The following is a 26,023-nucleotide window of genomic DNA, read 5'->3' on the forward strand; positions in this document are numbered from 1 at the left end:
TTTTAATTAAAAAAAATCTGTTTTATAAATATTCAAAATAGGCCTTGAGAGAGCTGCCATCGAAATATATTTTCCTTAGCAAAGTCCCCTTTACCTAAAATCTGTTGGGTTTTTTTTTAAACAAACGTGGGTTTGGGTTTGTTGTTATTTTTACCTTTTCTAAGCTTTTGATTGGCATCACTGCTGCCCATGGATTGACAGGACAGAGGGGGGTCTCAAAAAAGAAGGAGCCTAGTTTTTTTTTTAAAGATTTTATTTATTTATTTTTAGAGAGGGAAGGGAGGGAGATAGAGAGAGAGAGAGAAATATCAATGTGCAGTTGCTGGGGGTCGTGGCCTGCAACCCAGGCATGTGCCCTGACTGGGAATTGAACCTGCGACACTTTGGTTTGCAGCCCGCGCTCAATCCACTGAGCTACACCAGCCAGGGTGGAGCCTAGTTTTTAAAAAGAGAAAAACACTCTTGACAGGGCGTGTGCCGAGGGTCGCTTGGTCTGTCGAGGTAACGCAGCAGTTAACTGGCCATTAATAATGGTTGAGATACCTGGGAGCTGTGGGGTGTTCAAGCCAGCCCAGCTGACTCAAAGCGAATCCATCCTTAGCTTGTCAGCTGGGAAGCCAACGAAGTCTCCCAGAGGGACGGCAAGCCCCTCCCAGTGGCTTGCTCCTCGCATCAGTGGGACTTCTGCAGGAGACCCCCGGACAGCTGGCTCCCTGCTGGGGTGCCGGGGTGCCAGACCAGCACCAGGGGGCTCGATTCAGCCCGTCTGGGAGGGGCCCCGGTGCCCCTGGGTAATGGCTGCAGAGATCCAAGGGCCAAAGTTTGCAAAGTTTGCACCAGCTGAAGTTCTGAGGCCTCCACGGGGTGGGGGGGCAGGTCTAGGCTGGAACTGCCTCCCCCCCATCGAGTGGTGAGCCGTGGTGACGGCCCCCCACTGGCTTTCTGTGCCGAGTGAGCGGGCTCCCACTGAGCCTCGGCTCTGGGTCGGGCGGCCCTCTCCTTTCAGGAGCCCCAAACACACACGGAACCTGTCCGTCTTCAGGACCCCGCCCATTCATTCGTCCGAGCCCGGGGCAGGGCCCACGCGGAGCTGGCCATCCTCGGTGCCTTCTGGCCTTGGTTAATCCTTCGCTGTGTCATCCAGTTGTCGCGTGGTTCCGTTCTGTTCCGTTTGTTTCCGCCAAGCATGAAGCCAGCGGGCCACCACCTCAGGAGCTCTAAGCCTGCACTCTCCGCACACCCATGACCTGAGGGGAGGGGGAAAGGCACCTACTGTGTGCTTCTCAAGGAAATGAGCTGCTCTCATCTCTGCATCTTCAGTGGGCCCCACTCCAAGGCTGCACTGCACCAGTGAGTGGTGGCCAATGGCCTTTGCCAGTGAGCCAGTCTGGGCAGAGTACCCCTGCCGTCCCCCCGCCCCCAGTCCCTCCAGCCCTCCCCTGCCCCCTCTCTGGCCCACTGGCCCAGCCTCTTTGACTCCCAGGATGTCCGGGCCCCTCCCAGCTGCTCCCTGCTCAGGAGGCAGTGAAGAGAAACTTCTGTTTGGTTTGATGCCAGTTGGGTGGTTTTGAGACTGTGCTCTCAGGAAAAATTGCCCCCACTGGACCGTGTGCTGGGGTGTGGGGAAGCCTGGGCTTCCCCAGAGGAAACTTTTTTCTTCCTCCAAGAGCAGAGGAGGTGACAGGGGAAAGGGGACACTCCTATCATTGGTACAGTCTAGAAGCAGGAGGGCGCCCTTGGGTGGAGGATCCTTGTGGTGGGGCTCTGCCCCCAGCCCGTTCCTCGGAGGCTGGGCAGGGCCTGTCTGCAGCCCAGGCTGGGGGGTGAGGGAGCACCTGAACCTGACCTTGAACAGCCTCAGACACAGGAAGGAAGAAGCGAGTCCTGCCCTCCATCCTGTCTCTCCTTGGGAACCAGTGGAGAGGAGGCCAGTGGGCGCGGCATGGGCTTGTGGGCGTGGCCAGCCTAGGCTGGGACCGAGGGGTGGGAGGGCCCTGTGAGCCTGCTCCCTGCCGGCTGGACACCTGCTGAGAGTGCCCACGCCTCAGGACACTGTGGGGAGGAGGGCCTGCCCGAAGTGGCTGCCTCCAGAGGCCGCGTCATTTTGAGCGAAAAGCCTGCCCACGCCTAAGGCCCCATCTCTGTCCTGCTGTTAGATAGCACAAGGGTCTTGAGGCCTGGGCCACGCGTGCTTCCTAAAGGCTCTCCTTGCTCGATGGTAAAATGTAGCAGACCAGCTGTGAACTGGGTGTCCCCGGGCAGGAACCCAGCCCAGGAAGTGTAGCCCGCGGACAGCCCGCCTCCTGGGAGGCGGGGTTTCGGACGTGAGTCCGTCTGCTCGCTGGGAGTGAATAAAACTCCCCGTGACGACCACGCCCCACTGTCGAAGAGAGCACCCCAGGAGGCAAGCCCCCCTGGGTTGGGTAGCTCTGGTGAATGTTTAGCTGTGCCCAGATCCCTCCAGCGACGCCTGCCGCTGGGGAGCTCGAAGCCAGGGCGGCCGAGGCCCGTGTCTGCGGAACAGGCTTCAGGTCTTGGAGTCGGTGTGGGACGTGCGGCCTGGGGTTGGAGACGCATCCTGAGCGTAAACATCCTCTTATTTCACGTGTGGAAAATACACGTTTATTTCACTGTTGACGCTGCTGGCGGGTGAGGACTGCAAGGAAGGGCACGCGGACGGCGAACTTCTCTCCAGAACAGTCAGTTCTGGCTACTTGTTCAACTCTAAATTTAATCCGAAACCTACATTTCCACGGCAGGCGTGCTACTCGCTGCACAGGAAGTGTCTGTGGACAAATGAGCATAATAGTTGGAGTGAATTAGCAAGTCTGGAGAGGAGAGCCCATCAGCAGAATGACAAATTTAGGATCTTTGAAGACATCTGGTCAGCGACGCTGCAGCGCGTGATGGACTGAGTGATGGATGGTGGAGAGCCAGTGTCCCCGCCCTCCTCGCCTCTGCCCCGGCCTGGGCCGCTGTCGGGGCCAGATAGTTCCAGACGAACAATGGAGGCCTTTGACCTCTGTGAGTTTAAGGTTTCAGGTTTTCTAGTTATCCATCTAGATCTGTGTGTTTGGTGATGATGGAGTCTGCTGATTTCCTTTCACACTCGGCACAACTCCCTTCATGTTGCGAAATGCAGCCCAAGGGCCACTGCTGGCCGAGGCCTCCCTCCTCAGGGTCACCCTCGACTACAGCTCAAGTTCACTGCCAGGCACTGCCTGGGACGCACAAGCAACGGGCCACGTCAACAGGGCTGAAGTTGGCCCTCGCCCCCGTTCTCAGGAGCCCTGTCTGATTCCTCGGTGGCTTTCCCTCCAGGCTCCGGCAGCTGGACAAGCACGGCCAGGCGACCGCCCAGCAGCTGGTGCAGCTACTCCAGAGGCAGACCCAGCTCCTGCTGGAGAGGCAGACCCTGTCGGAGGAGGTGGAGCGACTGAGATCCCAGGTACAGTGCACGTGCACGCCCAGGGCCGGGTGGGGGCGTCTGGACAGGCTCACCCCCCAGTAGACACGGGACACGCCGAGGTCTGCCTGCATTTTAACCGGCAGCTGAAAAGCCAGGAGGGTGGTCCTGAAGACTGGGTGGGGCACAGTGTGGGCCCAGGGGAGGTGGGGTACGGTGTGGGCCTGGCCTCCCGAGGGAGCTGAATGTTTGCTGGAGCACAGGCCCGAGAAGGAAGAGGCCGCACCGCATGCTGAACGTCGGCACCTGCGCCTGCAGGAGCCGGGACGGGAGGGCTGGGTGCTGGGGAGGCGCCTGGGAGTCAGCCCAGAGGGGCCCCTGCAGGAGGCCTGAGGCCTGCACCAGCTGGGGAAGGGGTGCTCCCGGTGAGGGAGGTCACCGGGAGTGGGATGCACGAATCTCGTCCTAAGTGACCTGACTGGTAAGTGAGCTGAGACTTTCTGGGGGGTGGGGAGAATTATAAAAGCCCTTTTAAAAAGACATTTTTCAACCAAACAACAACAAAAGTTCACTGAAAAATAAAAGATGCAGAAAAAGAATAACTTGCCACCCTAGCCAGCGCGGCTCAGTTGGTTGGAGCGCCGTCCTGTAGACTGAAAGGTCGTGGGTTCGTTTTCGGTCGGGGCACATACCCAAGTTGTGGGTTCGATCCCTGGTTGGGGTACATACGAGAAGGCGACCCATTGATGTTTCTCTCTCATATTGATGTTTCTCTCTATCTCCCTCCCTTCCTCTCTTTCTAAAAGCAATGAAAAAAAAAATGTCCTCGGCTGAGGATACAAAAACGAACAAACAAAAAAAGAGAGGGAGGTTTGGAATGCCTGCAGGGTCACACATACCATACAGTCACTCCCTTTTCCCTGCAGGATGGACCACTGTCTCCATTCGACAGGTAGGGAAACTGAGGCTCAAGCAAGGCTGCACAGCTAGCAAGTAGGGACCCTGACGTGCAGCCTCTGACTCCACAGCCCGGGTGTCTCCTGTCCGGGTGAGACTGCAGCTAGCAGAGGAAAGAAAGCACGTCCAGCTGAGTTGGGAGCACAGAATGAGGCCCTTTTCCCCGAATTGCTTCTCTCCCGGTGAGGGAGGCAGAGCCTCTGCCTGACCCTGCAGTTTGCTGGACACCGGGGTTGTCTGTGGGCGGCTGTGGCCCCCGCCTGTCATCAGGATTGCGCCCAGGTGCCCCACGAGTGCCCGGGGCACGTCACACGGACGTGCCGGGCATGATTCATGGGGAAGTGCATCTGGAAATGAAAAGGATGAGAAATCGTCTCTCATTGTCCTTTCAAAACGACCATGTGCCGAATGGGTATCCGGCGCCACTGTCCTCTGAGTGATCTTTCCCACTCAGCCCACCAGCTCCCTCTGCAAAGTGCTCGTTTGTTTCCCAGCTAGTAGGGGACATTCCCCGCTCCTCACACACACCCGTCCGGTCACTGAGCCGAGGCTGGGGACGTGCACGCACCTGTCTGTCCCCGGAGCCTCTGCGGCTGCTCACAGGGAAGGGGGGTGACCTCGGCTCCCAGTCCCGGGCACGGCCCACACACCGTCGTTGGAGGTGCTTGTGAAGAAGTAAGCACAAGGACCTCGGCTGCCAGGGCCACGGCTCACACACACCGCGGCGGCACCTGTGGCCCAGGGCCCTGCATTGTAACAGGCCGTTTGGGTCATCCTGGGGGACACGGAGGCCTGAGAGCCTCGGCGGTGTCTGCGGGCACAGAGAACGGGGAATGGTTCCCGGCTGTGTCATGTTGTGCGGCCCTGAGCAAGTCCCTGACATTTCTGCTGAGCCTCAGTTTCCCCATCTGCACAGTGGGTGTCAGACCAGCCCAGCTTGAAGGGGCACTGGAGTGGGGGATGGCCGTACACAGTACACTGAAGCAGCGTCGAGCGTCCCTCTTTCTGTCCCTGCCCCCCCACACTTGAGAGACCCCTTGGAGCCCAGGGAAGGCAGAGGCGGGGGAGGGGGGGCACTGGCAGCCGGTGACAGGGCTCCCTCCCCACCCCCCAATTCTCAGACATTCCCAGAACCTGACGGTCCAGCCCGTCCTGCGGGACACCCGGTGGTGCCAGCCAAAGATCAAGGCGTTGGGCCTTGGACGGGTGACCAGGCTCCCGCCTGGGACAGGGGAGGGACTCGACTCATGGCCTGAGTGGGTCTCGGCTTCTCAGGGCCAGGAGCTCCCTAAGGAGCGGACTGCGGGGCGGTTCCCTCTCGGTTCTGGACCAGCTCACTATCACATGGGGTTGGCCTTTTAACTCCGCATCTGCCTACCCATGTCCACCCAGACCTCCCCTGGACCGTCGATGCTTAGAAACCTCTGAGAGTGGTCAAATGAAATCCTTAAAGAAAAACCCCCAAACCTCAAAACAACCCTCAGAAAAACGAGCAGGTCTTTCTTCCCTTGCCTGAAGCTACATAATGGTCTGGCTGTCCTACGCTGTCTGCGCTGGCCTCTCTGGCTCCTCTATGGGGGGGCCTTTCAGAGTCACGTGTTATGTGGGGAGTAATTTCAGTATGAACATGACCAGAGAAGCTTGTTTGAGGGACTGCTGGCTTGCAGCAGCAAATACGGGTATTCAGAGAGGAGGGGGCACCGGGGTTAACAAGCTCTCTGCCGAATATCTAAATCCAAGGCCTGCTCCCGCCACCAAAGTGTGGACTTTGCTTACTTCAGCCACGGAATAAACTTGACTTGTGAGCCCGACTTCCAACGAGCCCTTGCAGTGAGTAAGGCTGCCCCCTGCCCCAGGATTCTCTGGTTTCGGGATGCTTTCAGCTAAAGGCTTGCATTTCCTCAGCCTGGCTGCATTGAGCACAATCACATAATTTTGCATGTCAACGTCAAACTCTGAAAATCTCTGTGCACCTAAGATGCAAAGGAACATGGATATTTCCTGGCCCAGGCAGCGGCTCTGAGCTGAGTCACCTCCCGGATTTGTTCCCCTGTACCCAGCCCTGTGCCCTGAAGCAGGTGACGGGCCCCCAGGCTGGCCTGTGGCCTCTGACAGGACACATCTAGTCTGCCTAGAAGGCCGGATGATTCTGACTCCTGTCTGCTTAGTTCTGAAATGCTCGCCACAGCCCGTCTCACAGAGGGAGCTGGTCGTAGGCCTGACTGCGCCTCGGGGACATTTTTGGCTGGGAGAGGTCCCACCTCGCCAGTCTGATCAGAGCGGGCCGGCCCTGGGGCCGCCCCAGGGGCCGTGGCTCAGGGCCCAGCCACTGAGCTGCTCCAGGCTCCTTGATCGGCTTGTTCTTGGTGTAGTACTGCCGAAAAGCAATGGCTGTCTTCTTCGCCTGCCTCCCTCGGGGTGGGAGGGACTTTAGGAACCGGGCCCGGCAGCCAACGCCCCGGGTGCCAGCGTCTGCCGTGGTCTGCGGGTCCGGCGCTCACGGAGGCAGCTCCTGCCGGGCGGACCTGGTTGGTGTCCAGGACAGGACCCCGGGTCCCTGGGGAGTTGAGGCGAGGCCTGGCGGCTGGGAGCCGGGGCAGGGGCCCATGACCCAGGGCCCGGGGACACTAGCCCCCGGCCAGGGAGGGGGGTGCCAGCTGGTGAAGAAATGAGAATCCTTTGCGGGGAGAGTGGCCTCTGAGAGCGGGAAAGGAGCGAAGCCGTCTGTGCGCTTGGAGGGCCGTCTCGTTCCTCACGGTTCCTGTGTTCGCCAGCGTGTTTGCCTGGTGACGAACGTGGTTTCGGTCGGTTTGGGTTTTCTGACAGCAGCCACCCCAACAGGCTGGTTGGTCCCGTCCTCCGTCGGGCCGGCGAGGGGTCCTTTGCGGTCCCTTTTGGATGAATCTCTTACCGTTTCTAAAACGGCCCTGACACTGACTCGTCCGTGAGGCCCCCGGTGGCCCTGTGACTCCTGAGCCTCCTTGGCGGCGAGTCTAATCTCCAGTTTGATGGGAACGTGTGTGTGGACCCAGCAGCCCTGTGTGATTCTATTCGGAGTCATGGGCCTGGGCTGGTCCCACCAAAGGACGCTGGAGAAGAGCTGAAACCCCAGCTCGAGACACGAAGGCCCAGGAGATGATGAAGGGCATCGGGCCCACTTGTGACCTGAAGCCAAGGGAGGGGACAGCTTCAGAACGGAGAGCTCCTGGAGGCCGTTGGGAGGTGGGGCCAGCTGGGGGCGGGGCCAGCTGGGGGGCGGGGCCTGCCCGGGGACTTGGGCGAGGCCGGAGCGGGACTCAGAGGGGTCCACAGGGTCTGTGGGGTCGTCCCCAGGGGGTGCAGGTGCTTCCGTGAAGTTCGCTACCTGAAGACAGATGGTGCTTGAATAGAACAGCAAATACACTGAATAAAATAAATTAAAAAGCCTCCTCCCAAACCAAGTTTTTTCTCTTTTTTTTTTTTTGGAAAGAATTCTAAATAGATGAAAACAAACAATTTGATTTCAACCAAATTGTTGTTTTTTTGTTTTTATCCTGATTTTCACCCGAATTGTCAGTCTCAAAAATAAACACTGATACATTCCCAGAAAATATTTTTCAAATAAAAACTGACTCTGTTAAAGTTTGCCCTGATTCTTTCAAAACTGTGTACAAGACACTGTCAACCAAAGTGACTTGCATATTTTTTTAAATACACTCGAACATATGCAGCTCAAATGTCATTAACTCCCTGCTGCCTGGGTGTTTGCAAAGATGACATCAGACCCCGGCGTGGCGCCGCGCGGCTCCCCTGAGGCTCCGGAACGCCGCAGAGGCTTCCCTGAGCCACGCGCACAGCGGCGTCTAACTTTCTGGTCTTCACGCGCAGGCCCGTGCGTGCTCCTTGTTGAAAAGTGCAGCCGGCTCCACCGAAGCCAGGCTCCCTCTCGCGTTAACGGGTCCCTGTGTCCGAGAGCCAGTGCTCTGCGAGGCAGGCTCAGGGGGGAAAAGGAAATGGAAATGTGTGTCGCTGCAGATACATGTGCTCCGCGGACCGCTTCCCGAGTCAGACATTCCATTTTGCAATATAAATTCGCAATCAAGATTTTAAAGGGAGCTAAATATTTTAATCCAATTAGACAAGTGAACAAAACACTGAATATTGCATGCAGGGCGGGTAGATAAGTGGTTCTTGCCTTTAAAAGGCTGTGATTCCGTCACATCGCAACCCCAAATGTCAACGTCTTTATTTTCAACGCTTTCCAGCACGAGGCAGCCAGAGGCGCCTCTCTCTGCTGTCGGCGACACGGTCTGTCCTTGGGGAATTCTCAGGCTCTGTTTACCATGGAAACGTGGTTCAGGGAAAACACAGACACCTGCCCGTGTGCGGGGGACGCCTCGCGACTTCTGAGGCTCCAGAAAGCCGCAGGATGGCAGGCCCGGGCCCTGCGACTTGCAGACGGGACTCCGAGTCTGCGTGAGCTCGGGGGAGGGGAGAGCGCGCCCAGCAGATGCCAGGCCCTGGGGCGTGCGCGTCCTCTGACTGACCCCTCCCTTCTGGGCACCGGCTCCCTGCCTCCCGGCACCGCCCAGCCCCAAGTCCAGTCCCGAGATGCTGTTTCCCAGAAAACCGAGGAATCAGGTCCCTGCCTCCTCTACAAGGAAGGCTCTCCTGCCTCCACGTTTTCAGGTTTGCGGCTTCCGCAGTCTGTCCGTTTGTGGAGCCCAGAGGCAGTGCCGCTGGGGCCCTTTGCTGTCATGGCCCTCCTGGGAGGGCCAGGAGGACAGAAGGGGGAGCTGGGGCCAGGCGACTCAGCCTTGACCTCCTGCCCGCTCTGCAGCTGGCAACAGGCAGATCCCAAGGAAGGCTGTGCCCAGTGGAGGGACGAGGAGCCCAGCTGGAGTTGTGGTCACTTGTGTGGGGGGGGGAGGGGCGGGGGGAGCAGGACTCCACTGACCCAGAGGCAGCCCTGTGCCCTGTGCTGGGTGGGAAGCCACTGCTGTCACACAGCTCAGCGGTCACAGCTGAGGCCACCTTTCCACGGAGTCCTGCGAGGGCTGCGGAGGGCACCGCCCCCTGGACAGATCAGTGCCGCCCCCAGCTCCTGGGTGGGCGCCTTAACCCCAGGCGGCCTGTGCACTGCCTCTGATTGAATCCCACAGCCGCAGCCCAGCTGCTGGTGGGTTCTCCCTGCGCTGGTCAGAGCGGCGTTGCAAGAGCCCAGCCGCTCCACTGCCAGGTTCGAGTCTCCGCTCCGCAGCACTTCAGGGACATTGTTTACCCGCCGTATCACTCAGTTTCCGGTTTGAAAAAACCGTGGAACCAGCGTCCCTTTAAGAGGGGGCTCCTGCGTCACCCCGCGCCCAGTAGGGACATTAGGAAGCCGGCGGCGCTGGCCCCGCGCTCGGGGCAGCTGTGAAGGGGCCATGGGGATGAATCGTGAAACAATTTCTTTACACAGACAGGAAAACAAGGCCCAGAGAGGTGAAGTGGACAGAACTGCGAAGTCCACAGGTAGCAACCAAATCTCTAGAGAGATGGGGCCCAGCCAGGGCCAAAGCCAAGGCCAGGTGGAAGGGGGCGGGCGTCCACCCCAAGGGCAAGGAGGCTTGCCTGCGGGGCCCTGGCGGGGCCCTGGGAGTGTGGACTGAGTTGCAGGGCAGGAGTTGGGGTGGGGGTCGTTGCTTCAGTCCTGCAGCTCCGTCAGCCCTGGCCAGGCTTTGAAACGCCCCGTGGGGGTGAAGGGCGGGGGGATCTGCCCTCTAGTTAAAAATAGATGCTCTCTTGTCAGAGGCCCAAGGACAAGGCCCTTTGTGACCCAACCTCACAGAAGCAGAAACAGCCCAGAGTGAGGTGGAGAGCGGGGTGCAGTGGCGGGCTGCCCGCGGGGCCGCTGAGAGGCTGGGCGCAGACCTGGCTGGGGAGGCCCCGGTGCCTCTGGTGAGCAGGCCTGGGGGTGCCCTGGGCCCCGCACACCTGTGCCTGGGGAGCAGCCAGGGTCATGGAGAGCCTCATGTCTTTAACTGTGAATTTAAAGTCAGACCTGAGAAATACGTTAGACACGAAAGTCAGGGTTTGCAGAGAGAAGGCGCAGTCAGCATTTCAAAGGAGAAGAGAGGAAATGGGCTGGCCCTGGTGGGCTGGCCGTGGATGGGGCAGGCGTGGCAGCTGTGGACAGTCTTCCCGGAGAGCCGCTGCCCGGGCACCCCGCGGGCCCCCCTCTGACCTGTAGGGCAGCACGGACAACGGCAGATGTGGCCACGCCGCCCAGGAGGCCACAGCCCTGGTGACAAGCTCAAAGGCAGAAGGAAGGGGGGATGGGGGCCCAGGGCTCAAGCCATAGCTCAGATCTCAGACAGCTGCGGTCCCACAGGCACCTGCGTCCCCACCCGCGTCCCTGCCTGCATCCCCACCTCTCGTCCCCGCCTCTCCCGCACAGCCGGACCCTGGTGGCTGCCGAGTGCACGAAGGAACCAACTTTCCAGAACTCAGTGTGGCTGACATCCCCCAGCAGCGGTGGCCGAGAAGCCCACTTTGGGAGGTACCTGAGGCCTCTCTCCCCCCGGTTTGTGCTAACCCTTCCCCAGACGTCCGACAGGACGGGGAGGCACCGAGCTGTGTCCTCTCCCGGGGCTCCCGCAGGCGGCGGGCGGCGGGCAGTGCTGCAGCCGGCAGACAAATTGGTGACACAACAGGGTCGAGCCTCTACTCAGCCGGACACTGACCGAATGTCACCAGGGGCCGGGCACTAGCAGGTGCTGGGGACCCAGTGCAGGACAGTGAGTGACACCGTGGAAAAGGGAGGGCGAAGACAAGCCTTCGCACCAAAACCAGAGAGAACACAGAGCCGTGGCAGAGAGGTGACAGCGGACTTGCTGCGGGGGCGGGGGCGGGGGCGGGGGCGGGAGGACGCAGTGCAGCTGCTCCCTGCCGAGGGCAGCACTCTGCGATGCCCCTGAGCGGGCCCTCGGGACCGGACGGGGGTGCCTGGCTGCAGCGGAGCCCTCGGCGCGCCGGCTGGGAACGGGTCAGGCGGTGACCATTTCCTGGCTGGCCCCGGAGTCCACACCAGGACCCACCAGGGGGAATGCGTCTCCCGGAGCCTGGGTTAAGAAAAGCGAATCCCGCCATCCGTTTTCCGTCGCCTTCAGGACTTGACCACTGTTCCGAACCGGGCGTGTCACGGGTGCGTTCAATTTTTCATTTGAAAATGTGCCTTTTGTGGTTCATGCCCGTCAAAGACATCCCTCAGGTTTCACGGTTAGAGAGTGAGCCTGCCTCCAGAGCGCCCAGGTGAGTGCAGAGCAGAGAGCCCTCGAAGCCCGGAGTGGCAGAGCCGCCCTGGGCTGGTCCCCTCGAGACCGAAGGCAAAGCAGCTCCCGGCGGACACCGTGCTGGACGGTCAAACGGAGCTGCTGGCAGGCAGCCTCTGCGCTGAGTGTGAGACTCGGGACAGAAGGGGACCCCTTGTGCCAAGGCAGGGCCCTGGGGCACTGGGGGGCTCCCTGTGGCCCACTCAGGGGGACCGGAGAACAGAGCCCTCTGGGGCTGGAAGGGAGAGGGTCCACCCACCTCTGCCCCCACCCCCAGCCCTCACAGGGTGGGTGTGCACGTATTATTGTAATTGTGCTCTGTAGTCACGAACAGTGTGCCTCGCACACCTGGGAAAGCTCCCTGAAATGTAGACGTTCTTTTCTCGGTTTAAAAAAAGCCAGCAGACTTTCACACACGTCTCTCATAGGAATTTTGATCTCGGCTCAGGGCACCGCCCTGGCTTGGAACTCCTCTGAGAGCAATCTCGGCTTAAGTCGGGTTCACAAGCACCCCTCCCCTTCCGATTCCCCCTCCCGAAACCTGCAGCGGGAGGTGCCACTTGTCTCCAGGCTACAGAGACTGGGCGGGACCGTGGCTCTGCACCCCTCACGTTGGATTTATCTGCGGGAGTGAAAACAGGGACCAGGGAGATGGCTTCTGAGCTCTGTCCTGCCCCGTCCATCTGAGGGACTGGGCACTGTGCTGGGGAGGCCTGTGTCTTGTTCGGCTTCTCACACCGTCAAGGGCAGGGACTCGGGTTTGGTGGACCACTACCATTTCCAGTGGCTTCTGCCTGCCTTCCCCCGTGGGGTCTGAACGCGCGTGAACAGCCAGGCTCCCAGCCAGGCCAGGCAGCAGCATTCAGTGCTACCTCGAGACTCCCCAGCCTCCCTTTCCTGAGCTGGTTTTGGAACAGCGATACCTGTTTAAAAACTACGACACCCCGGGCACCAAATCCCCTCTTCCAGAACACGGGAGGTGGTTTCCAGGGGGGAAATGCCTGTCTACGAGTTACAACCAATGAGTTGTCTACAGCTACCAATTCGGAGGTTTCCCCAGGAATTTCTCAGGGACACCTGGCCTGCACCCTGGTTCACTCGCTGCTGGGTCTGAAGAGTCTCCAGCGGCCAGATCCTGGCAGGGTCGGGTCTCCCTTCTCGGACGGGGAAGGGGTGGCGCTCGGGCCTCGTCCTGCCCTCGGGCTGCTGGTATTTAAGGGACACGGACACCCGGAATGCAGGCTGTTTTCAGAGCTGAAGCACTGACCAGCAGCTCACCTTGTACTCCTTGCCGAGGAGGGCTTTGGCCCGCGGGGAAGGTGAGGACTCAGCTTTCCGTGCGGTTGCTTACACACACTTGCTACATTTTTACCCAAAGGAGAGTTAACCAGTGAGAAGACAAATCACACTGAAGAAGGTGATCTATTTAAACTTACTTTTTATTATCATTTTTTTCCAGTTACCCAGCATGCCACAATCTGATTGCTGACCTGGATGAAACAGTGAAATAAATGATTTACAAAGAGTTATTTACATTCATCTGGTTTGTATGTAACGTGCCGCAGCGCACCGCGACCTTCCGGCTGGACACGCCTCCGACGCAGGGGCCGCACCGCCACCGCCACGCGTGTTCCCGAGCGGGCCCTGCACGGCGGACGGGCTGGAGCCGAAGTCGGACGTGGGGAGACCTCCCGGCGTGGGTGTGCGGAAATGGCCTCATGTCGCTGAATTTTTAAACCCGCCCGTTTGTACGCTACGTTACACACACGGATTTCAATAAATGAGCTTTGGAAAAGACTGGAATTGTGATGTTTACTTTCCACCTTAGAACGATGAACAAAACACACCGAAAAGGCACATGTTTTAACCAGGCCAGAGGGTACCGAGGACCGCGCCGTTCCCCTGCCACTCGGTGTCTTTCCCTCTTCGAGACCTGCACACCACCGCCCCCTCTGCCCCCGTCAGAGTCCCGCAGGACCCCGCCGGCCCCCACCCTGCCACCTGGTCCGCGCAGGGAGGCACCGGCAGCCCTGGGCACCGGCTCCTCCACTCGGCTCACAACCAACGCAGACAAAAAAGCATCTCTGGCTCGGTGGGGTCGGGTCTTCCCCCCCGACACAGTACTGGAGAGGGGCTGAAAAACATACTTGGTGAAACTGCAACACCCCTTAGAGTTTTCGTCAGTGTCTGGACACGGGTCTTTATTTTAGTTTAGAGTAGCATTTCAGCTACACACAGTGAAGCCCTCCAGTGCGTGGGAGGGACAGAAACGGGCAGAGAGATGCTGTGTCGGCCACGAGGATGGCAATGGAGCACTGGAGGCCGGGCTGCCACCGGGCCAAGCCAACACCCGGGCCAGCGACGTGACCGCCCTCTCCACCTCAGCCCCCCAGGGTCAGCGCGGGTTGGGCTGCGGAGGGGGTGGGGCGGCCCACGGGCAAAGACCGCCCGCATCTCAGGAGCATGAAAAGGTTCACGCCCGCAAGAGCCGAACTTCCATTCAGAGTCAGAAGAAGGTTTGTGATGTCATCGGATGTGCTAGACAGAAATGCTGTCACACAAGGTATGTTAGTTGTCCCTAGTTCTGGTTCAGGAATACAGGAAATAAATTATACAATATTCTAAAAGTAGCACCTTTGAAGGAGTATACGAGGTCACTTGACGTTAGCCTCCCGGGCCGTCCACCCCAGTGGTCCTCGTGAGGGACGAGCGCGTGTAAGTGTGACCGACACATACGTGCTCGACCAGCTTTGGTCCCCAAGCCGTCCCTCGGGCTGGCTGAGCCGCAGGGGCAAGCCCAGGTTCCACGACAGCGACAGCGCGTCTGCGAGGTGAAGTCAGAGAAAGGCCCCACCCACCAGGACTGCAGGCGGACCGGATCGTGGCCCGATCACCCCACCCGTCCACTACCCCCGTCTACGCTGGATCTGCCGCGAAGCGCTAAGCATCAGTTCTCAGACAGGAAGCACGCAGGGCCACGTCCCGGGAGGACTCTACTGATGAGCTACACACCTCAAGAGTTTTGGGCCCAGACCGTCTGGCGTGAAGGTGATTGGGGTCTTACAGACCTCCAGGGAGACGGCCCACCCCTGGCTTCCCAGTGCGTCTGTCCTAAACCCAGGCCGGGAGGGAGCTCAGCGGCACCCCTCTGGACGGAGTCCTTCATCCAAGCTGGTACAACTGCACTAGGGCCATCTCTGCACAGTAATGAAATAATCCCACGTGTGTTCTGAGCCGTAAGAAATTCACATACTTCCGTCACGCTTTAGACTGGGTAGGTTAATACCAGGTGGAGCTATTAGAAATCTTTCTTCTTTCCAGAAAAGAACAGTATTTAATTTTCTGAGATCACAGAACCACGTCCAACAACAATAAAGAGAGAAGTAGCAGATTGACATAGTGCTTTATTTGAGCTGTCTGTACGAGGAAAATAATGTGCACCCTATCATATACGTGTAAAAATACTAAGGATGTACAGTGTACAAAAACAGTTTCTTGTAGTTTATTTCACATCCTTGTGGGTCATATGCTTCAGGAAATAAACAGTTTTAGTATGACCAACGGTAAGAGTAATACAGTTTCTTGGGTTCATGGTTGCGTCCGCTTAAAATCCTTACCCAGATGACTAGATCTTGCGTGGATCTAATGAAAGAAGTCAAGAAATGTCACAAACTATAAAGCTACAGGGAGGTAATTCAATGACCAATTTAGAGGTTTTCTTTTTATTTAAATAAATACTTTACATTTCATGCTTGCCTGTAATGCACTACCGGGAGCAAGGTCAGGAAGTTCTACTGAAGACAGTACAAACGTAGCAGCAAAGTGTGTACGCTGAGGTGTGGTATATAGACCCTGCAGTTAGTAAGGAAGGCCCTTACCTTGGTTTGTACTCTAGGAGAAGCAAGTGGCCCCTGCGAGAACAGTCAGCTCTAAGAAGCCGGAAACCAGGTGTGGGAAATGGAAAACAATACTGGGATGATGCTATGGCATTAGTGTGTAAAGCAAAGCTGTGGGCCACCCTGCCGAAACGCCGCGCGGAAGTGGCCCGTTGTCCCCGCGAGGGCAGACGTCACGGCCGCTCCGCAGGTCAAGGTGGAGTCTGCACCGTGGGAGCTGCGTTCTGCTAGAACGATGCCGGGGTCCGGGCCTCTCTGCCGGCCGGGACCCAAACGACAGCTACGGGCAGACACAGGGGAAGCTCGAGAAGCCTCCCCGACACATTCCTGTCTCTCTCTCCCGCCTCCACGCCAGCTGACTGACACCTGGGAGTGAGGGGAAGGGACGATTCTCAAGGTCGAAGCCAAGTAAACACCGGCTGGACTTGCACAGAATCCTGGGGCGGGGACGGTGGAGCCCCCATCAGGGGCAGGGGGCTGAGAGCCAGCTGCGAGGAGTGGCCAGCCTGGGGCACTGCCAACGCTGTCACCAATCTTGACGCTGCGTCCTTGGCCAAGGTCATGGAAATCACTTTAAGGTTTGGAAAAAAAAACAAACCCAAAAAACAAACAGACCAAAAAAAAAAACAAAAAACAAAACCAAACCAAACCTGCTGATGCGCTCAGTGTCGGGTGCCACGCCTCCCCTTGAACAGACCCCATGCTGTGAGCAGCCAGTCTCAGCTCTCTCCCCCTCCTCCCATCTGTTTCTTTCTTAGAAAATGAATGCAAGACAACTTACAAGACATACCTTCTAGTCTACTTTCTTGTCACGGTGAAACATTCAACATAATTCCAAGTGGGAAAAAAAAAGCTGAGCGATATGTGTAAGAGTGAACTGCCGTTTACTGGAACTTCCTACTCAGTACTAAGGGTGAACTTCACTCAGGTAGAGATATGAGAAACTAGGATAAGACCTATGTCTGAATATGTCTTAGCTGCCTTAGTAGAATGCCCGTTAGCCCCCGGCAGTCCCAGCGGCCCGCCCACCGCCAGCAGTGGCTTCCTGGCTGTGAACCCACACTCCCGGCGCTCAGAGGCTAAGACATCTGCATGAGAGTATGACTCGTCCCGCTCGGAAAGTCACTTGCTCTTTCATCCAGTGATGCCATCACAACACTACATCGCTCTGTGGTCTTCCATTTGGGAGCTGTCAGATAGTTTACCTAAGACACATCTCCATGGTCACTCCACGGGGCCACCGGCCCCCCCGCCTGCCGCCAGGAGGGCCCCAGCCCCCGGATCTCATAGGCTGCTTTGGAAAACGTCAGCTCCTAGCACCAAAGGGTTTAATCTGAAGATCGTCGTCAATGAAGGAGAAAGATGAGGTTTGCATACGTGTCCCCGTTCAGTGAGAAATGTTGGAACTCGGGGACGTGAGTATATACAGAAAAAGAAAAGCTGGAGGTGTTCTTTTTGTTTCGTTTTGTTTTGTTTCCCTGATGGCTTAACTCAGTGATAAATGTACCAGGACCGGAATAAACACACCGGGTTCTCATCTCTGCCCGCCTACTCCGGAAACACTTGGGATGTGTTTATTTTGCCAAGTCGGTTCATTTATCATCGTCTGGGTCTCAATTTTCTTCATCTCATTATGTCGTCAGGCTGTCATGACATCTCAGTTCTCAAACGAGGGAACGCCACCACCCAGTTGCTCCGCTCACCCCTTGGCCTGGGCAGTTGGGGGCTTCCTCATTTGTAGCACCAAGGGGTTAGATGACAGCATGTCTCCTCCCAAAGCCAAATTCTAGACAATGTGTACAACTTCAGAGCCTCGTCCCCATTGTGTCACAAAGGAGAAAAAAGTGCATGAATCTCCTCACGTGTGCATTCCCGCACGTGGGTCAAAAGAAACTGCAGTACGTCTGTTTTATGGAAGTTGGAGCTGCATTGGCTAACATGACACAGATGCTCATCACTAAAAAATAAATACTACTGCGATAGAAACAAAATCGTAACAGGACATTCAAAGTTCTGACATCTGAGAAAAAGCTCACTCCCGCAGAACTGAAATTAAAAATCAAAGCAAATACGGCAAACGCTGTTTCCCTTGGTGTACAGATTTTGGTGAGAAGCAGGATCATTACACCTGTCTACATTCTTCAGCCATCAGAGGCGATAAATATTATCAAGGAAAGAGGTTCCCAAGCACAGGGGGGAAAAGGCTCTCTGGTGCCAAGCCTGCCACAGGCCCTCGTCGGGCGGCGGCTCGGCGGTGCACGCGCTTGCTTCCTTCCGCGCGGAGCCCGTGACGTCCGCGGGGAACGCCAGCTTCCTCTGCAGTCTCCGACGGGAGTTTAAATACACAGCGAGATACACGGACATGTATCTCCGCAGGTGTTCAGTCCTTCCCGCCAGCGCTTCCTAATGCATTTCAGCCAGATCTTAGTGATAGATGCTTGCTTTATGCACTGCTCTGAGATGCTCCGCTAAAACCTGCATATGCACACCACCACCCTTCCACAATTGCTTGTTCTGGACTATGCACTAAATCTTCTCAGTCTAATTAGTTTTTGATTTCTCTTCTAGAAAGTTAGAAAGTGTACCTAGAATCAGTGTATCTCACTTATCCTTCACTGTCAGGGGAAAACGGAAACGGAAAGGTCAGAAGATGCGGTTGGTGCACAAACGGATCGTGGAGGGCTCATGACTTCCCCAGATTGTAAAGTTACCTCTTAAAGTTGCTATAATAGTAAGACAGCAGCAGCAACAGCATGAGACCTTAGACTGAGATACAAGTTCATGCAAAAACGAAAAGTCGAGTGGATCTGCGTTATGGGTGTTCTCGGGTGGGCGAGAGGCGGCGAGGGGCGAAGACCTGGGACCGGTCCGCGTGGCTGTGGGCGCTCCTGCCGTCTGTCAGGGCGAGGACCGGGGTGATGTCCGGGAACTGTTCTCAGTGACCAACCCAAGGTGACGGTGAAGTGGCGGCGTGAGAGAGGCTTACTCGCGTCCGCTGGCCGAGTAGGAGAACTGCGGGAAGTGCGGCCGCCGCTCGTTGTCCACGCAGTCCATGCCGTCCTCGTCGTCTGCGGGCGGGAAGCGGCTGCGTTAGTCTCACGCCTGTTTCTGGCCCCACCTCCCCGCCCGCACGGGTCCAACTTCTAACGTAACGAAGACCAGCAGAGGCAACAGCTCCCAGAAACTCGTGTTTATCAATGAAACATACGGCAACTAGACCTAATTCTACAGGCTCTCCATTTCAAACCCCTGACCTATGAGGAAATAACACCATCGAAGCATCGCCTTCAAGACATGTTCGCGGACTCAATAAACTAAAAAGCCACTACTGAAGAAAACAAGATTTTTTTTAATCAGAAGCAACAAATAACCTTTAGTTTCATGAAACTGTGCACGTCAGAACGACGGATGCAGTGAATCTGAGGCACCTGAACCGTGTGCCTAGACCCACTGCCAACTGTCCTCACGGGCTTGTGCTCCCCCTTCAGGGGGCTTCCCGTGTGACTGAGAAATGAACCTTCGAGTGACTCCGCTTCACCTGAGTCCTGGACTACACGTTTGAGATTTTACATCTATTCTGCATGTAATATCTGCCTTTCCTCATCATTCCCAGTTTTCCTAGGGTAAAACTTTAAACCAGAATGAAGAGAGAAGGAGGGAAGAGGTCAGCGTCTAAGGGCGGGTTTACCAGGGAACAAACAGGGAGCAGAGACTGAACGAGGTGAGGCTGAACTCAAAGACCCAACCGTCTCTTCTCCAACGAGGTCATTCCACTTCCTCGGGCGCATGCGGAGATGCGCCACCACTTCCTTCCGCTCCCCAGCCTGTCTCCGGGGCATCAAGTCCGTGTAACGGGGGAGAACACAGGCCAGACCCCGCTGCATCGTGGGCGCTGACCCCGTCACACACAAAGGACGATGCTCTGCGCTCCTCCAAGAAGAAGGAACTTTTCTGCTCTTGTCCCGTTCTCCTTTTCTGTATTCTATTCTCAACACAGAACAGAGCGCATTTTGTGGCTCCTGCTCCCCTCGAACCACTGACCTCCAAGGGCTTCTCTCCTTTTAACGACACATTGCTCAGTACCACTGCGCTTCAGGGGAAGCTCTGCCTCCTGAGTCTACAGTATCGGTCAGGCACCAAGCAAACCACATGCATCTTCTAGATGAAACACTTTCTATGGTACTTTCACCTCGACTAAAGACGTAGGAGCTGCGGACGGTGTATCTATTGCCGAATCACAAAGTATAAAAACTCTAGAGAAAAGGAAACCAAAATCTTCTGAAGGTAGAGAAACTAAATCTTGTAGCTGATTATACAAGGATGCCTGACCTTGACCTTGTTAGAGTCAGCTCCTGGTTCCTCACACTTGGTCTGAGGGCGGGGCTGTGGGCCGAGGCAGCAGGACCTCTGGGTCCGGGGATCCTGGGCCCTCTGTGCTACACAGGCAGATGGGGCTGCAGGGGGACGGGGCTGGAAGCAGGTGACAGTGACATGGGTAACTGCCTGACAGAGCCTGTCACACCCCATCAGCAGACATCAGACATTCCTGCTCTGAGAGGAGCTTCACAGGCCACAATGGCGATAATGGACGTGAACTATGCTAAAAAATAAAACAAAACCCAAAGACCCCAAGAGAAGCCTCAGCTCTACATCCCAGCCCCCCACGCCCAAATCTCTGTTGTCTAATATTCTTAGAACATTTAACAAATGCAATTATATGGCAGCAAAAGCTACTAGATCTCACCGAAGTCCTCTTTTTCTGCACAGGAAGGCAGAGCACCACTAAGGCACGTAATGCAGGATGACCCGTTCCCAAGCCCGCTCAGTGAATTAACACCAGTGAGGACGCCCCGGAACCTTACTGCAGCGGTTTGTGCGAAAGGAACACTTTGCCTTTCTAACTGCTGATTTGTTCCAGAAAAATAACTGCATTCTGTTTTAGGAAAGCAAGGTGGCAAGTGGGAAGACAACCCCTAATGGCACTGGTGCCGCTGTGCTTGTGCAAACGAAACCTGCTTGAGTGGTGAGAGTGCCACGTAGTCCCCCCCCGTGCCGCTGTTCAAAGCTGGAGCAGGAAAGATGGCGGGAAATGCAATCCCAGCGCCGGGCTCCACCGACTCTCCTGTGACCCGTCCACTAATGGGACCTGTGAAACACACAGCCAGGACCACCCACCTGCAAGCACTGCCTGTGGGCCCTGGAAGGGCCCGGGATGTGGTTCATGGCCCGAGACCAGTCCCGGCCACAGGAGCGCAGGCCCGCTGAGCCCGGCCGCACAGGACAGGCCGCTGGGGTCGCCTGGCCTCAGCCCACTCTGCTGAGCAGTTTCGTCTGGTTTCCTCTCTAGACCTTGGACTGCGAAGTAAGAAGGCAAGTTCACAGTGCCCTCCAGACTAGTAAACCTGTTAGACACGCACGTTTTGGGGGCCATCCATGGCCTAGTCCCAGGTCAAGGCCATACCTACTGTGCGCAGGAAACGCAGACGTGACCAGGCCCGCAACCCTAGGTGGATTCTGATGCCACTGTGGGAGCTACTGCAATGTACGGGCTAGCCCTGTCTCAGCCTCGCCCTCTTCTAAGACACGGAGGCACTGGGCTCAGCCAGCACAACCCATGTCTGAAATGGCATACATTCTTTCAAGAACGGAGTTGCTGTTAGTGGTAAAATGCGACATGCCTGAGAAAACAGTGTTGTAACATTCAGTTCTATTGTGCTGTGCATCAAGAAGTTGATGCAGGCTCAAGGTGTGGCTGGAACACAGGGATGGAGGGGGACATGGGTCAGGAGGAGGTCGGAGAGGCGGGCGGGGCCCAGACCGGACAGGGCTGCGTGGGCCGGTGTGAGCGGTGTGGATTCAGAGTGCGTGGCGAAGCCGCTGGAGGGGCTTACGCGGGGGAACAATGCGGTCTGACCACGACTGCGGCCGTATCGGTCGTTCGGACCGCGAGCCCGAGCAACGACGCTGCGGTGGAAAGGGCAACAACTCACTGGCGTCACCCACCGTTTCAGTCCCTCCGCCCCCCTCCACCCCGGGCCAGCAAACCTCGCCAGGCCTGTGCCCGCTGTCCCCACTCAGACAGTCCTCGGCTACCTGCACACGACTCCACGGGCCTTCTAACACTGTCCGAGACACTCAGAGATCCCAGGGGCCCGGCAGTGGCACACAGCACAGCGTGGAAGCCCGCCGCCCGACCTCGGGTGACAAACCCCGCGTGGCACTGCACTGACTGATACTCCGCCGCTGAACCCGGGCGGCCAGGCTGCTGAGTCCCGCTGGCGGCAGCCGACACTCGCCGTGGGGCTGGGGGAGGCTCAGCGTGTCCCTGGGTTTCAACCTCTCCCCTTTTCACACACAAGTTAGGAGGTTCCTTTTGCAGGTCTGAAGGAGGAACACACGAGCACACAGAATCCTGTTTTTCACTGCAGGTTGCTCCCAGCTCCTTGCTGTCAGGCCACGAGCCCCAGAGGGAGAACTCCTGGCCGGAATGACACGTGACGCCGTGTTTGCCTTTCAATGCTCTGACGCAGTGAGCCATGTTCAGCTGATGAGCACACGAATTTCTAAAACCTGCAACGCCTGACTATGTCGTCAGGGGCACTGAGCTCTTTCCCCTTAGACTGTCCAATAAAAGAAATGAAAACAGCCAACACAACCATAGCTGTCCAGCGTGAATGAATCAATATCATGCTTATTTTTTTGGTCAGATCAGCAAAAACGATTCATTTTTGGAGTGCCGCAGAGTTTCGGTGACCAGTTCACTCATGCCCCAGGAGGGAGAGCGGGGACAGTCCCTTCTCTGATCTACTGCGGTGCCCACGGCAGGCACCTCCCTACACTGCAGTTTTTCTGCTCCTGGCCCGCGGGGTGCATTTCCGCTACCAGTGGACCTGCCTTTTATAAAGGAATGAGAGGAAGAGACACATGGGAAAGAATATAAAGGAAAAGAAAAGGAGAAAAAAACTGGCATGGAGTCACTGTGTGATTTGAAGACACCTTTTAGCTACCTAAATACAGCCTGAAAGTCAGTTCGACCCTCATTTCTAAACTCACGGTGACAGGCATGCGCCTCTGTCAGCCTGTGGGGATGTTTCTAGATTCCATCTGATAACCTCTCCTTTCATGAGAGCCCGTTTGTTTAAGCCCCTTATCGAAGTGTGGGACGCAGACTGATGGAGGGGGGTGATTTTAAGTGGTGCACAGAGTTGTAACAGATAGGGACTTTAATTTATATGCACCAGAAACTACCAGCAAACTAAATCTGTCTTCACAGACATTCTTGCTTAGGACAAATCTAAGTAAGTAAAAGAATGATTCAACTGAAAGTGAATTTTAAAGCTAGTAAATAGGAGACCAAAATTAGGGAAATTCTGGAGGTAGTATGTGAATGGGAAACACTGAAAGTCTCTTTCGAAATCCTTTTAGCTGATGTCAAAAGAATGTCAGAGAACAGTACAGAGGAGCTAATTAGCCTGTAATTCTCAGTGTACAGTTTTTCCGTATGTAATTTTTCCTACCAGAAAGAAAAACTTTTCTCTTAGCTACTTTTCTTTGTATTTCCACATTGGGAACTAACTCCGTTCTTAAGTGAAATGAAGTAAGTTGCTGTAGAATTTGTTCTTGAAAATATAAAAAATGACCGTTTTCTTCGATTCTATTATCTTGCTATGAATCACCTTCCAGATTTACTTACATTTTTCAGGTGGTGTTATGGTAATAGTCTGAGCTGTAAATTCTTCATCAAAATATCTGGTGTCTGTCTCAGATGTTACTTGAGGCTTAAAAGGAGGTACAAGCTGTAAGAAGAAAGAGAAAGTAAGGTTAATAGACTTCACTTTAGGAAAACTGATTTTAAGATAAAATGGGAGCACAAACAACTAACTGAAGACTGCTGAGTCACCGCGGACGGTTGATGAGGCTGCCCGTCAACCGTCCAAGCCCAGCACAGCAGGAGAAGGCTGTTCTGAGTACAAGGAGAGGGGTTATGTGAAATCGAACACACGAGAACCCAAGAAGAGGGTGGGAAGAGCTACTGAAGCGTGTGCCCCTGTCTTTTCCCAGTAACACCCATGCACAGGACCGGACGGAGGTGGACGAGCTGCAGAATGCAGGCTCCTCCTGGTGCAGCGAAGGCACCAACTCGCTGCTCTCTGCTACTCTCTTCCTGGCACCCGATGGACAAGGTATTATTCAAAACACAACCTAAAACACAGTTACTCTCTGGGCCACGGAGAGGGTGCTGCCTTCACACCTGGCAAAGAACTGGAGCTCTGCTTGGTGGAGACAGGCATGGATGCCTGGCCTGCTCTGGAACGGGGTTCTCAGCAGTTACGAGCCCACGTTTGCCCAGTTTTCACCAGACCCTCGGAGGGGGCTGTGCCCAGGAGAGATGAAGAGTAAGTAACTGCTCTGGGAGTGACAGAAGGGGGCTCCTCAGCCTCACACCTGCCGCAGGCATGGGGTGGGGGCTGGTCTCGGGACACTAGTGGTTTCAGAAGCCTGAGCCCAGGAGCCTCCACCTCTGCGACCACCCCAGGGTGGGGGTGGGAGGCAGCGGGCCAGGATGGGGTCCTGCTCACAGGGCTCTGCCTCCACGTACAGCCTGCAGGCTCTTGGTAGTCTGGGAAGCCCAGCCCCCCCTCCCACTCCCATCCCTCGCCCCGAGTCAGCGCGTGCAGTCTGATGAGGAACGCTGGGAACAGGAGACGCTGCCCTTAAAATAAAATCCCGTGGGGACGGAAAACGGAAAATACAATAGAAGGACAGAAGTAAGTAGTTTTATAAAGATTTTACAGAAACATAAATACAAGATTGGCTTTAGATCAATGCATTTTCCCACTCTTACTGTCACCAAATTTATGTTAAATCATGCAAAAATCTTTACATTGTTTTCTACACAGGCTATGTTTAAGAAAAACGGAGAAGGAGAATTAAAAGCGTGTTTTCAAACTCAAGGATCCCAGGCGACACCACGGCCCAGTGCAGGAGGGCAGGTCCGGCGGCTCGGGCTCCTGCCGACATCGGCGGGGCCACCTTCCCAGCACCAGACCCGCTAAGGCCCGGCGGGATTGCGCCACAGTCCCAACTTTATTTCCCTAATGAGTAGCCATCTTTTCCATGAGTTTATTTCTTCGTTAGTAAAATGTCTGTTCAAATATTTACCTGTGTACATATTTTCCTTGTCATGAAGTTCAGAGACTTCTTTATATACTCTGCATATACGTCTCATATCAGAGTTGGGAATTTGTGAATATTCTCCCAGTCTGTGCCTTTCCTTTCTCTACAAGCGTCTTTTAAAAAGAACATTCTTAATTTTGACATAGTCTGACTTACCAATTTTTCTTTATAGATTACGCTTCTGTCCTCATCTACAAAATTTCTGCCCCTACCTAATACCACAAATATTTTCTCCCGTGTTTTCTTCCAGGAGACTTTACACTTAGGAATACAATCCACGTGGAGTTAATTTTGTGTATGCTGCAAATTCTTTTTTTAAAAAATACACAGATGTCCAGTTGTTTTAGCAGGATTTGTTGAACTGAGCTTTCTTTGTACTTTCACTGAAAGTCAATTAGCCACGTACGTGTGTACGTATTTCCAGATTCTTTATTGTGTTGCACTGACTTCTTCAACCATCTTTACAGGAAAATAAAGATGTTATTTGTCCATAACAAACTGTCTTGATTACTGTGGCTTAATAATAAACCTCGAAGTTGGATAGTACAGGTCCTTCAACTTTGTTTTTTGTCAAAGTCGTTTGGGCTGTTCTAGGTCCTTTGCATTCCATATAATTTTTTGAATCAACCGAACAATTTCTACCAAATTGCCTGCTAGCATGTTCATTAAGATTGTGGTGAATTTATATGCCAATTTTGAGAGAATAGACACCTTAAACATATTATCTCCTAAACCACGCACATAGCAGAACTCTTCACTGCTTTAGGTTCTCTGTGCTTTCTCTCGACAATATTTCTTAGTTTTCAGAATAAAGGTCTTTCATAACTTTTGTCAAAATTATCCCTAAGTACTTCATATTTCGGTTATTATAAACAATATTTTTATTGATTTTCATGTTAGTCTGTTGCTGCTGTGTAAAATTACAGGTTTTTTTTTATCCTGCAATCCTTTGTATATTTATCTTGTATTAAGCAACGCATGGGTTAACCTTTAGTGGCTATTTTGTAGATTTCATCTGATTTTCTAAATAGATAATCAGGTCGTCCATGAATAAAGACAGATTTACTTCTTTTCTACCTGTCTACATTTTATTTCTTTTTCTTGCCTTACCACACTGGCCACTGGATTTAATTTTTCCCTTTTTCCCCTAGTTTCTTAAGAAGAAAGTTAAGTCACTGATCTTAGAGCTTTCCTCTTTTTGAATATAATGATTTGGAACTACAAATTTCCCCTAATGCATCGCAGTAGCTATACCCCAGACCTAAATGTGCTTTGTTTTCTGTTTTAGTCGCTCA

General features: G+C 55.1%; 2 protein-coding genes across 2 annotated transcripts in view; one reads left to right on the forward strand and one right to left on the reverse strand.

The window, feature by feature from the left end:
* The window catches only part of SDCCAG8 (SHH signaling and ciliogenesis regulator SDCCAG8), a 182,725-nt gene extending 169,273 nt beyond the window's left edge, over positions 1–13,452 (forward strand). The window contains exons 17-18 of the mRNA XM_045859945.1: positions 3,322–3,448; positions 13,115–13,452. Of these exons, the coding sequence (XP_045715901.1) occupies positions 3,322–3,448; positions 13,115–13,144 (157 nt within the window). The 3' untranslated portion in view covers positions 13,145–13,452. The remainder of the gene's footprint in view (positions 1–3,321; positions 3,449–13,114) is intronic.
* Positions 13,453–15,042: 1,590 nt separating this feature from the next.
* AKT3 (AKT serine/threonine kinase 3) overlaps positions 15,043–26,023 on the reverse strand; it is a 187,610-nt gene continuing 176,629 nt past the window's right edge. Inside the window, exons 13-14 of the mRNA XM_045859969.1 lie at positions 23,245–23,347; positions 15,043–18,619 (exon numbers count right to left, since the gene is read on the reverse strand). Of these exons, the coding sequence (XP_045715925.1) occupies positions 18,534–18,619; positions 23,245–23,347 (189 nt within the window). The 3' untranslated portion in view covers positions 15,043–18,533. The remainder of the gene's footprint in view (positions 18,620–23,244; positions 23,348–26,023) is intronic.

Source organism: Phyllostomus hastatus, unplaced genomic scaffold (assembly GCF_019186645.2).
Source record: "Phyllostomus hastatus isolate PE091 unplaced genomic scaffold, TTU_PhHast_1.1 phas_contig_148, whole genome shotgun sequence".
Classification (NCBI taxonomy): domain Eukaryota; kingdom Metazoa; phylum Chordata; class Mammalia; order Chiroptera; family Phyllostomidae; genus Phyllostomus; species Phyllostomus hastatus.